Here is a 13,157-nt window from a genome sequence, read left to right as displayed (position 1 = left end):
ATTAAGTTTTGATTTTTTTCTTTAACTGAGTGCAGTTTCCATTCAAAGTTTAAATTCAGTCACATCCAGTTAATTATCATCAGCCTTTATTTCTAGTCAAGTAACTAAATGCATCTTCCCCTGTTCAGCAGAAGGGAGCTTAAAAAAAGTCTTTAAAAGCAATTAAAATCTTTACAAGAAACATGACATCACCCACTTTCCCTCTTCCTGCATGGTTCAGTTCTCACTGCAGACCATCTCACACTGCGTTTGCACACAATGGTGCATGGGTGAGGTGGAAGGACAAAGCACAATAAAAACACCACCCTAAAACCTTGCAAACTGACAGCTCATCTGAGGGTTGTGTAAAGCAAAATGCAGCTCCAAGCAAAGGTAGGTGAAACATGGCAGTATCTAGAAAGAAAAATCACCTTCAGCTGCAGTGACATAGGGACCTGGATTGAAATCTGCTGATCAGCACACTTTTGAGCAGCGTTTGGAATCCGTTACAGACATGATCTGGGGTAGGGAGCTTTTCCTTTAAGCTGTTCTTAAAGGTTAGGAAATAAAGGACTCTGTGTGTGCTTGCAGGGCCCGGTTCCTTTCCTAAGCAGAGCACATGGCCTGATTCCAGCTCTGTTATCCCACAGCCAGGACCCATGAAATTAACGGAGAGCTTGACTGGCCTGTTTGATCACCTCTGACAGTTTGCCCTACAAATCTCCTTCTCTGTTGTACCCCAAAGAGAGGTCCTACTGAACCACCACATCTCCACAGAAGTAACCTACATTTCCTCATTAATTTTATCACCAAATATTATCCACATATTTGTTACTATGTCCTAAAGAAGTTAAATCAGACACTTCTGATTTTCAGCTGTGGCCATGTAGAGTACATTGAGATTAAGACGTGGGCTCTTAGATAACCTCCCCTCCTGGCAGGGGAGGCTAGTCAATTATCTCAGGGCCAGCTGAGACTAGTACCCAACACTTCAAAGGAAGGTGCAAGAAAGCTCATGAGTAATAATTGTGGATTGTTTACCACATCCATCTGTGGTTTACAGTCTCTGTAACTTTTATCCAGTCTAAATTTGAGCAATGGTTTGAGCTATCAAAACAATCTTTTCTGCATTGGTGCCATAGAGACTCCTGCTGAGCTACAGACTTCATAAGTAATTAAACTTTTAAAGTCAATTTTCCAGCAATTATTTCCCCTCAGAAATAGGCAGTTTCAATACTACAACAATAAAAGGTCAAAGGTACTTTGAGGCAGTAAGTTAAGCAACCTATGAAAAAGTAAAAGCCATCATTTTCATGAGAGAAAACACAAGACTATGAACTTTATTATTACTCCTTTTGTGCAATTCAGTGTTTTGTTATGCTCCCACATCCTTAGAAGAATGATAAAAGGGAAAATATGCCCCAGATATTTTGCAGCAAGAAAATCTGTACTGGGAGTGAGGCAGAAAACATACATCCAAAGCGTCTCTGTGCTTGGACTAAACAGATTCCTCTGCTTTTTAAGGCAGCAGTTCTCGGACTGAAGGTATTGATGTGCAGTACCCACAGCACCAGCATGGCCTAGACATGCAGTCATGTCTCTGCCAAATGAGCTGGGACACAAAACAGCGGTTACTGCAGAACTAGTAGGTATTTGAACAAGGCAGAGTGAATTTGTACTGGGTCAGAACCATTGTGGCCATGACAGGCTGGTTCAGTGGATGGAACCAGAAAGCTGGATTTACTGTACTGTTGAATTACAGCTTCAGCTGGATGTAACACCTTGCTGAAGTCTCGGAGAGACAACCCATCTTAGCAGCTGCCAGTATTAAGCAGATATCAATCAGCTCAAGAATCTTCCTTATTTTGGTTACACAGCACAAGAAAACATAATCACAATACAAGCTGTGGTGCGCACTGTGCACCTTCACTCACCTCTTTCAGTTCCTGTGCAACAGAATTAAGGCGTTCATTTTCAGACTGGGTGTTGGCAAGGACATTTCTGAGCTGCTTCAGTTCTGTCTGCAACTCCATAACCTTCTTCATGTAGTACTCTTCCTTGGTAGCCGATTCCTGAATCAAGGTCTCCTCTCTGCTCTCTCCATCTGCTGCTACCTTCTTGTGGTTGGTATGGGCCTGCCCAAAAGCCTAGGACAGTCAGAAAACAAATCTTTTATTAGTAAACCCAGAATTTTGCATAAGTAACTTCCATTTTAAATAGTTGAAACTATTTAGCCTCATACTTCTTTGATGCAAAACAATGCAACCTTTTCCTACACCCTCCTCTTCTGGGATCAGACCTTTAAGTGCTATCAAGTGGCCAACACAGGGCCCTTGAAAGTAACACACAGCACCCAAACAGTGTTTTGTGATGCATAGCATACTTACATAGAACCTCATATAAACCCTTGTGGGAGGGAACAACATTGTATTGATTTAAGTCTGCTGTTCAAGCAAGACTTTGGTTTTCAACAAGATGACTGCAAGATGACCAGACACTTTTGCATGCACATCTTCTCTATAGTTGGGTCAGACTCACTTCTGCAAAAACTGAATCACTGAAAACAGATTCAGTATTAGCAGCCTGTTCCATTTCTTAGGCTGGGAGCACACTTACTCTTCCTCATCCAGCTGTACCAAAGAAACACATCACCACTGTCAGCTGCTCATTGCTGCAGATTACTGCTCCCTCAAACCTGCTAACCCACTGCAGCCATAAGCAACCAAGGTTAGCAGGGCTACTCCGTAACCAGGTTAAGCTAACATGGGTCATTCTGACTGAAGTAGGTCAGCGGACGCTCACCCAACCAGCTCTGCTGCCTGCTCTCAGAGACATCATCTCTAGCAGCATGTCAGTGAAGGGACTTAGAGGCAGGTCACAGAGATCTAACCTCTTCAGCATAGCATGCCTTTGTTTAGACCTGTCATTCTCATTTTTTACCTCCTCCTGCTTCTTTTTGGAGGTTTTCATTTTGCTTGAAACTTTACCAGGCAATACTCCTAGCAGCAGTGTTCCCTAACACACAAGCAAACGGCCCGCCCTAGTCACTGGACCGCAGCGTTTAAGAAACCCATCAGTGACTTTCACTAATAGTTGTTGTAAAGCAAAGTTTAACATTTTAAGTAGGTATATATTTGTAACACACAGCCTGGCAGATGCACCAAAGTAAATGGGATTAATGAATGCTATCTTTTAACTGCTGCATGTGTGTGCACCACAATCCCAAACCCCAAGATGTATTTGGAGCTTTCAGGTGCCACAGAATCTTTCGGGATGCCAGTGTCCATACGGCAGGTTTTCATAGACAACATTAATACCAGGCATCAAGCCAGGTCAAGGAGAGATAAGCATTTCATAAAACTCCTTGTCTACTCATGCATTACATTTTCGATTAATCGTCTTTTGCTAGCTCCTCAGCAATATACTGTCAGCACAGAAAAAAATCTGCTTTGAAGAGAAGCAGATTTCATTATTTTATTACTTCTGTGTATTAGACCAGATGCATTAATAGTGCAGTAATAACTGAATATACCAGGGCTGAAACAGATGATGGAATGTGCTAGCTCTGCCCACAGTTAAAGACACCCACATATTGCTCCAATCAGACTAAATTTTATTTCAGATAAGCAAGTCAGAGATACAGGAGACAAATATCCACTGAAGAAATTCTAGCCAGATTCACTGAGATCACCCAAGGGAAATTAAAAAGCATCACATTCCAGACAGAAAGTAAAGCACCATCTGCGCAAGTCCCTGTCAAATGAGTTTCAATAAAGCAGCTTAAAAGCCTAATACCTAAGATCTCCATAAATGTTAAAGGGATAGCAAAACACATGCAAGCATCTCAAACACACTATCTTTTTTTCCATGAGGAATTAAGATCCACCTTTTATAGACCTGCATTTATTACAAATCTCTGACGCAGACAAAGGGATTCTGGGTATCCATTTACCCAGTGAAGTGGCACCATTTTCTTGGTAGTGGGATGCCAACACAGAGCACACTGAGGCTCAGGATACTCAAAGCCACATTTGATCAGCCAGACAGCGGAGTCCAAGCATGATTCAATTCAGGAACTCAGTAATACTGCTAAGGGAGAAATTCTTGAGAATAATCACTAATTTGCTCTTAAAAATTTCGATGCAGATGCTAGGCCTTGGGTTTCTTTAACAACCTGTTGTGGTTTAGCCCCAGCCAGCAACTCAGCACCATGCAGCCGCTTGCTCACTCCCCCTACCCCGATGGGATGGGGGAGAGAATCGGAGGAGTAAGAGTGAGAAACACTCCTGGGTTGAGATAAGAACAGTTTAATAATTGAAATAAAATAAAGTAAAATAGCAATGATAATAATAACAATACAATAATAATAATAATATACAAAGCAAGTGATGCACAATGCAATTGCTCACCACCCGCCGACCGATACCCAGACAGTTCCCGAGCAGCAATCACTGCTCCCCGGCCAACCCCCCCAGTTTATATACTGAGCATGATGTCATATGGTATGGAATAGCCCTTTGGTCAGTTTGGATCAACTATGCTGGCTGTGCCCCCGCCCAGTTTCTTGTGTACCTGGCAGAGCATGGGAAACTGAAAAGTCCTTGACTGGCATAAGCAGTACTCAGCAACAACTAAAAACATCAGCATGTTATCAACATTCTTCTCCTACTAAATCCAAAACACAGCACTATGCCTGCTACTAGGAAGAAAATTAACTCTATCCCAGCCGAAACCAGGACACAACTGAAAAGAGAATGTTATCATTTTGCAGAAGCCACTACTGACAATGAGTATTTAAACACAGAAACTGGCATAGCTGATGCGGCCTTTTTTTTTTAAATCCAATATCCTGTCTTCTACACAGGTCAATGCCAGATGCCTCAGAGAAAGGTGCAATAAACCCCATAATCTCCCAGAGTTGGGGATTGCCTTAAGACTTGAAGCAGAATGCTTAATGTAAATTTGGAAGAGCTATTAACATTTAGTTACCCATGTAAAATATCCCCTTATTTTGCATGGTTTTATGCATTTTTGGCCTCAATAAAATCCTACAGCAATAAATTCTGTATTTTAAATCATACTCTTACATGACAGTTTTTTGATAGTTTACAGGTTTCCCATGTTTCATAAAAGAGAACATATTTTTGTTGAGAGCCTTGAAGGTGTGCTGTTATTCCATGATCCCCTGTCAATCATTCATTGTTTTTAGAGACTTCCATCACACCCCTCTATTCCCTGGTGAAGGTGAGGTGAAGTTCAGTAAGCTCTCGGCACTTTTATATTTGAGACGTTTTTTCCATGCCCTAAGACAAGTCGGAGTCCCTTTTTAGAAACTGCCTTCTATTACAGCTTGTCCCGAATGGCAAGACTAACCCAACCAAACAGGAACTGCAGATGTCAGCTCACATAGACAACTGCAGAAACAACCTCATGGAAGCTCACATAGACCAACTGCGGAAACAGCCTCATGGATCACCCCTACCAAAGGATGCTGCTATTCTTTGTGGACTCCACTTATTTCTGCACAGCAAGGTTGTTATTTGTTCTCAGCCAGCAAGCTTGTGAAGTTTCAGCAGAAACCCTACCATTAGCTTGATGGGATTACTATCCGGGGTCAGGAAGCTGAGTACAGAACCATGAGTAAATGGACTCTGACACTACACAGAACACAAGAAACCTTCTTAACAGACACAGTCATCAGGACAGGCAGCCTGGACAATTCCATCTGGGTGGATTTATAAGGGAACACTTAAAAACCACCTCCATTCCAACCAAGCTTCATTATCTCTCTTGTACGTACTTAGAAATGACCTCATACATTCATGTTACAAGCCATTTTCATAATTGCAACAACCTGTGTGGAACAGGAAATTTAACTTTAACAAAATTGTGCAAAATTACAGGGCAATGCAATTCGGTCCAGACCTGTTTTAAATCAAGCTATTAAAAGGAAAGCTGACTTTTTACTGATATGCATGAAACCCATAAACCTTCACATACCCATCCACTTTTGCTTTAGCATTATATAAAACCCAGAAATAAAAGTCAAAGTTACTCTGCTCTTCCTCTTCCAAACCCTCTACTTCTATCTATTAAGGTACCAAAATAGGGAAGAAAACTGTTCACAGTTATATCAGGATGATACTCTTTGGAGTATAATCTCTTCACAAAATAAATGAGTTTCTGACAACTCATTTGCACACACCTTGCTCGATTTGAGGGCTGCAAAGCATCATGTTCTGCTGAACAGCTGCCTCAAGTAGTTACAAGAAGACACTAATATTAAAGGACTAAAGTTCCCTTCTTCCAGATTTCCCAAGGTCAGATCAAAAGCAAAATCAAAGAGTTCATGAACCAAAATGCTATCTTGCTATTTGCTCAGCTAGATGCGCTTATCAGTACACTGGAAAACACTTTACACTGCTAGATAAAGGTACGATTAGCTTCCACCTATCTCTTCAGAAAGCTGCATGACAGATGGAAAGGCCTCCTTTGGTTTTAACACTACCTGAAACTAACTAAAACCAACCCCCTCCTCAAAGACACAGAACCTCAAATTCTGTATATCCATTTATCTCTGGACCAAGTGAACATGAAACACTTCCCAGCTAGGGTGCTCGCAGTTACGTGGTGTGAGGGCATCACACCCCACAAGGCAGCAAGGAGCGCACACTGAGCCCTGAGAAATGAACCAAATTATTCGGATGCTAATTATCACTTATTGCTAATAACCTGCTGCAAAGCTGCAGATCAACTGAAACCCTGACAAGTTTTCTCTTGTCCAGCTGCAATCCCCTACCAGCCCTACCAGTACATGTGGTCTTTCAGCCCTCCTCCCCCAAATACACCAGGGAATGCTGCCCAAAGGCTAATTATGGCACCCCTGAAGCCAATGGGAATTTTACCATAATGAGCTGACAAAGGTTCACCAAAATAAGTATAATCAACCAAAATGCTATTAAATCAACTTTCGTGTTTGCAGCATTACTTACATCAGCAGACTCAAAGCAATTAGAAAACACATGCTATCATATTCTTAAATAGCCCAGAAAATCTAGTTGCTAGAAATCAAGATTTCTATACATTTAATCTTCAGCTGATAATATCTTAAATTTCAAGAATTCAAAACTCTCCACAGTAATTACAAATGGGAAAAGGAATTTGGACAGCAAACAGATGAGGCAAACTCATCCAATAACTGAGATGAGACATCAGTTTTGATGATTTAATATAACAAGTAACATAATGTCGAGGCCAGTTAGTAGAGAATGAAATTTACCCTAGGACAAAGTGTTAGATAAAGCAGAAACTTATCACTCACAAAGAAATACTTGGGCAGCAGAGTACGGAATTTGACGCGAACTAGAAGAGTAGATGAGCTTTAAATGAACTACACTCATCTGCACAGAAAAAACACACCTCTCTGCGAAAATATTCTCACCTCCACATGAAAACCCTTACCCACTGCACCTGCGCAGTGAAATTATGGAACACTGGGTCTTTAAATCAAAGTGAAGAGACTAAGAACCAATGATGGTACAATATGCTGATATAAAGGAGTGAGATATAGCAACATAAGTATAAATATGTTAAAATATTACTGCAAGAGTGTGCTAGCTTTGTGGAGTTAGCACCTAGCACCCATCTCTGCACAGAAATGAAGTAAGTATCTCAACTCAGTGTGTGAATTGGATTATTGCACACCAGGTAACAAACTCCCTTTGTGAGACAGTAAAACCAGCTCACTTCAAATGAAGCCCTGGATCAAACTGCATTTAAACCAGGTTTAAAGTACCAATTTCCAAAAGACAGACTCAAGGTGAAGTTGCCTCTAGATTTGATGATTACACAGATTCATATGTGTATTTTGCAGGAGTAATCTGATCTCAGTCATCTTACAGATCAGCAGATAGTTTTTGCATTAAACCCATCACACTGAAAGAGACTTTCATACAAAACTCCAAGCTTTGAGAAAAAAGTATTCCTGATTCCTTGAAGATTAGCATACTTGTTAAGGTATCAAGTACTTCTTAACAAGCCTGTTAAGATTTTAAACCTAACCTTTTTGAAAAAGTTCCCTCAATGGGCAAGTGTTCATCAATCACATGAAATATGAAGAATCTCTGAAAGACACTTCTTGGAGAGTATCAAATGCTGCACGTCTCTCAGCCGCTGTGATACAGGAGATGCAAAAATTGATCTCAGACATGCTCAAAAGCAAGACTCTAGGCCTTGTGGAAATCCAGAACAGTGCTGCTTTGTTTGCCTCTTTCTTTGATCTGTCACTCCAGACCTCTACTTAGGCAGACACAGGTCCTAAACAGATGCACCGACAAGGAAGGAGTCACACCCTATCTCCCCCCCACCCCCCCACCTCCCCCCCCCCGCCCCGTGATGTTACAGAGGAACAAACAGCAGAAATAAGATCACCCTCTTAGTCGAAATGATGGGGAGGTTCCTGTGCATGAAAGAACACACCCAAGAGAACAGAAAACAACAAAATTATTTCAGTGAAGGAATTTCGTAAGATAAGTTGCTTACAAATTCATCTGTCATCTAAAACTGAACTAAAATGTTCTCCATTAAAAGAACCAGGGACCAGGGAAAGACAGCTGCTTATACATGATTTGAAGGATTAAGAAAGAGAGAGGAAAATCTTGAAGGGGCTAGGGCTCCACAATACACATCGACTTCTGGACAGTATGTGTCATCCTAGGAACGTACAAAATTTGACTCCTTCAGATAAAAAAAAAAAAAAAAAAAAGTACTTTGGCTGGTAACAAACATGAAAAACTTTAATGGGCTTTTTTTCCCCCACAAAAATGTTTTTCTTCAGCCTGAACACAAGCCAAAATGATCTTTTTAAAGAAAAATCTACCTTTTTTTTCCTTTGGTCAGCTTATCTCACATTCTTTGGTTGCTATGATAGAAACAGTTGAGAATCAACAAAAGAAAAACCCAACATACTCTATGCATCAGAAACCAAGGTCAGATTTTCAGAAAGATGCAGGCATTTGCTTAACCAGTTTATACATAGCCTAGAGCCAAGTACTAGGCATTGGTTATCATTCTGAGACAACCCCAATGAGCTTGCTAATGCCTCATCGTACACAGGACAATAAAGGATCATTTAGTCCTTTTTGAAACAAGCTGTCTGCTGTTTCACCACAATGCTGAAGTAGTACACAGCTTGTTCTTTGAAAAAAATAAAAACTCCCACATACTGATTGCTCACCCCAGTCAGTCATGAGGTACTGAATAGCCATCTCAGCAGCAGCAGGGGAAAAAAGCATTACAACTATTAATGATTTTAACGTCTACTCTGTAATAGCTTAAAATTTGCATTTACATATACTCATGAAATGAAAGCATTGCAAATTTGAATAAATCCTTCTTAGACTACAAAAGTCCTAACAAGGGCCCATAAGAAACCCCACATACAACAGTAAATTGCTTTTAATACTTTTAAATGAATGCTAGCCAAGGATATTTTCGACCTCTCTGTGGCTTTAACACCTGACTAAAAAACAGCTCCTAGGAGGGAGCCGGGGACTCCCCATGCAGCACGCCATCATCTCCTGGGCAGGGTAAGGCTGGAGCTTGCGAGAGGAAGTTTTAATACACCATCCTTCCGTGCAACGTTCAGGGATGTTATGACACCTTTCTTCCTCAGCATGTCAACAATGTCAAACGTTTCTTCAATAAACACAAAAGTTTTGAGTGTTTCTAAAGTTTTCCTCTCCATCTGCCGGTAGAGAGGACAGATGCCTTGGTGAACAGGGACAGCAGCATATCTTCCAGTGAATGACACTTATGCTGCCAAATTTTCATAGTGTTTCATGAAACCAGTTCTGTTTCCTTAAATGAAAACAGTTCAAGGGCAAAGAAGAAGGGGGATAAGGTAAAATTCAGGTAAACCATCAAATTTTTCCTTGTGCGCAGCTCCTGCTTGCTTGCAATCCTTGGAGCACATAAATTTCCAAGTTGGTAAAAACAGACATTGAGCAGAGTCTAAACGATGGGGTTGTTTTTTTTTTTTTGTCTTGGATTTTTTTTTTTTTGCATTACAGTATTTACAAAATCCTTAGGTGCTTCACAATCATATGCATGTGGTACTATACAGAGCATGTGGTTCACTGTTGAGAAGCAGGACACTCCTGGCAACCAAGCTGTATACATCCAAGGGACAGCAAGGAGAAAAAAGACTAAAATACAGTGTGGTTTTGTTCCTGATGCTTCACAGACCTAAAAATTAAGCTGCTGTTTCTAATCAAGTATAAAGAAAGCTTGAAAAATACCAACACATAAAATACCAATTAACATTTGAATCAAGAAGAAATCAGAAAGAGCAAAGCAGCATTATTCAAGCTTAATGTCATTAGCAGGTAGGCAGAGACAGAATTCAGCTGAGAGGTCTGCATCCTGGGCTCTGGAGGCAGACACATCTACAGGCTCCAAACCCAAACTCCCAAGACAGAGGGCTATGTGCAAGCAAGCACCCCTGCATCTCAGTGACAGAGGTGGATCCCATGGTAATGTCACTAAAAATCAGAAATCCATGCAAAACCTTGTACTTCAGAAACCTTCACTGGTTTACAAACACAGGTTTCAGTGGGATTTAGCTACAAAAAGCCTCCAAAAGAAAGGCTGCATGCCACAGCATCACAACAGAGAGAGCAAGGAAGAAGCAGTAGCAGAAGGTAAATTATGGCCATCCAGCTAGTCTTTGACCTGTCCATCAATCAGTCATAGACCTGGTTAGAACTGAGGGTGCACAGCCCACCTTCCATATGGGATAAAGGAAAGATGCACCTATGTGCCCCTTAGTGTCCTCTTAAAAATTTGCTGCCCAAAGCAATAAGCCTGTGGTATTGCCAGTCCAGAACTACAGTTGCCTGAGCCACAGGATTTGCTAATACTGAATACAAATACAGGATGTAAAAGGTGTCACTGGTTGCAGCTGCTTATGTATCTGCAGTCATACAGAAGAAACAGGAAAATAAGATTCTGAGCATAACACTGGGAGCAGAGGACAGACACCAGCTTTACAACTGCAATGCTCCAAGCTAGACAGAAACAGCAGAGAAGCAGTTAATAGAAAAACAAGACTGTGTCAAAGACCACTAGCATTGTCCCCAAGTTATCTCAGATAGGAAAACAAAACATCTAACCCAAAGCCTTCACATACTGATCAGGATCATGGACTCAGAAGGAGCCACACAAATGAAATCAGCTGAAACTGCTGGGGACATAACAAACACCACCGTCCTTTTAGGATTCATGCCATTTTTCAAAATGCTGGGTAACTGGATGCCTCTGCTACTAATAAAAGTTCCTATTTACATTTACACCTAATTTCCCTTCTTTTATAATTACATCATAGTAATGATGTCTGGCCCTGGCATCCCCCACTGACAGGTAGGGTGCTACCTCCAGCAATCCTGGTTTTTCAAAAAACCTTCATAGACATGCATTACAAACAACACAACCATCCAGCACCTACAAGCTCCAGCTTGCTTTAGACATGACAAAACTCTAGCATTGCAGGTTTTAAGATTATATACTTCTGAGACCAAGACTTAATTTTCCCCACTATAGAAAGGCTAAACCCAGAGATGCTCAACCTTCCTTTGGTTCCCCAAACTGCTCTGTTTGAGCCGCCGCCTTTGTACCGTAAGTTATTTTGCTACCTTGAGGGGTCAGGTTGCTTTATTCACATAAACATGGAGCTAGGAAAGCAGATATAGTTATATGCTCTCTGCTTATCACAGATTCCCAGCCAGCATTAATGTTTGGTATACAAGCTCTGGATAAGATCAACAGCATAAAAAAATCGTAAATCTCTTGCAGACATTTCTTGCTATTGATACTGAATTGTGAGGATGTTTCTCTGCTTATTCCACAAACCTGGTATGATAAAAAAAAAAAAGCAAAAAGACTTAAAAAAAAAAAGTCAAAGATCAATTCTTCAATCCTGCCAGTTATCTGTAACTGAAAACAAATCGGGGAAAATAGAACTATCACTGCAATGGAAAAGAAAAAGAAATGTGAATGTTTAACCACAAATCCTTCAACTGCAGGAGAGTCAAAATGTTAGTAATGTATTTGCAGTAAAGCAATTAACATTTTCTATCCAGCTTGGAATCAAAGTTATGTGCATTTCTGGAGTGACTACAAATTTGCTTTTACCAAATGCCTAATAGATAAAAAAAGGAAAAGACAAGTATTTCAATAAAAATATAAAGAATAAACCATAGCACATTGCTACAGGACATAGAAACAGATCACTGGGATGAAAATACCAGCAAGACATTGGCCATTTTTGCCCATAAAACACAGAAACAACACACGAGTGTAGAAGCAAAGGTCCAGACATTTTGGAAAAGTTGTTAAAGTTCAGGCATTAGGGCTTAAGATGGTCTCTAGTCATTAGGGATTGCTACCTTTTGCTGGTGACATTACTCTGCGTCTTCCAAATGCCTTTTTTCAGATGCTGGTCATTGGCAGAAACATGCTAGACTGAAGAGATGACAGATCTGGTTCAATATGGCAATGTATTCATATTCCCTTACCCCTTCCCACACTCAACAGCATCCTTGACTTTTTTTTTTGTCAGCCACCAGCTGCTCTTAAAATCTCATGCCCAAGTGCCATGCAAAAAAAAAAAAAAAACAAACCCAAAAAAACCCAACAACCAACCAAAAACAGGCACAAGAAAGGACATGAGGAGAAATGCTTTAATCAAGCCACCCATCCTGCCCATGGTGACAACAGCCACAGAGGGGCATCATCTGCATGAGAATTCTCCAGCACAGTCTCCCCCCATCTCTCCCCAGCCTCTAGCACCCCTGACCCTTCTTCCCATTTTGTGATTTGGGAGAGTTTAATCTGTATAGGGCAGTTTTGCCTTCAGAAGTGCAGACTGCAGCTTTTCTGAAGAGCTGTGTGTAAATCTACTTGCAATTTGAGTTTAAATATGCCTCTCTATTTTATTCTGAAAAGCATTCCTCATCAGGAGAGCTGGCCAGGTAACAGACTGGCTACAATTACCTTTGCAGGCAGTTTTCAAATGGTACCATGCAATACTGGTATTCTCCTCCCCCTATGTGAAAATCCCACATTTTCGTATTTTGCTCCTAGCAACTTCATTTTAATTATCAATATGTCTCATCAACATT

At 40.8% G+C, this 13,157-nt stretch overlaps 1 protein-coding gene across 2 annotated transcripts in view; it reads right to left on the bottom strand.

Moving 5' to 3' along the window:
- Nucleotides 1-13,157, bottom strand: part of BICD2 (BICD cargo adaptor 2) — a 91,882-nt gene that overhangs the window by 42,415 nt on the left and 36,310 nt on the right. For both annotated transcript variants that reach the window (XM_075713700.1, XM_075713699.1), the window contains exon 2: nt 1,914-2,126. In XM_075713700.1, coding sequence (XP_075569815.1) covers nt 1,914-2,126 — 213 coding nt within the window. The remainder of the gene's footprint in view (nt 1-1,913; nt 2,127-13,157) is intronic.

The sequence above is a fragment of the Pelecanus crispus genome, chromosome 7, assembly GCF_030463565.1.
Source record: "Pelecanus crispus isolate bPelCri1 chromosome 7, bPelCri1.pri, whole genome shotgun sequence".
Lineage (NCBI taxonomy): Eukaryota > Metazoa > Chordata > Aves > Pelecaniformes > Pelecanidae > Pelecanus > Pelecanus crispus.
Note: the sequence above shows the minus strand (reverse complement) of the source record. Positions and strands in the feature narration are given on the sequence as shown.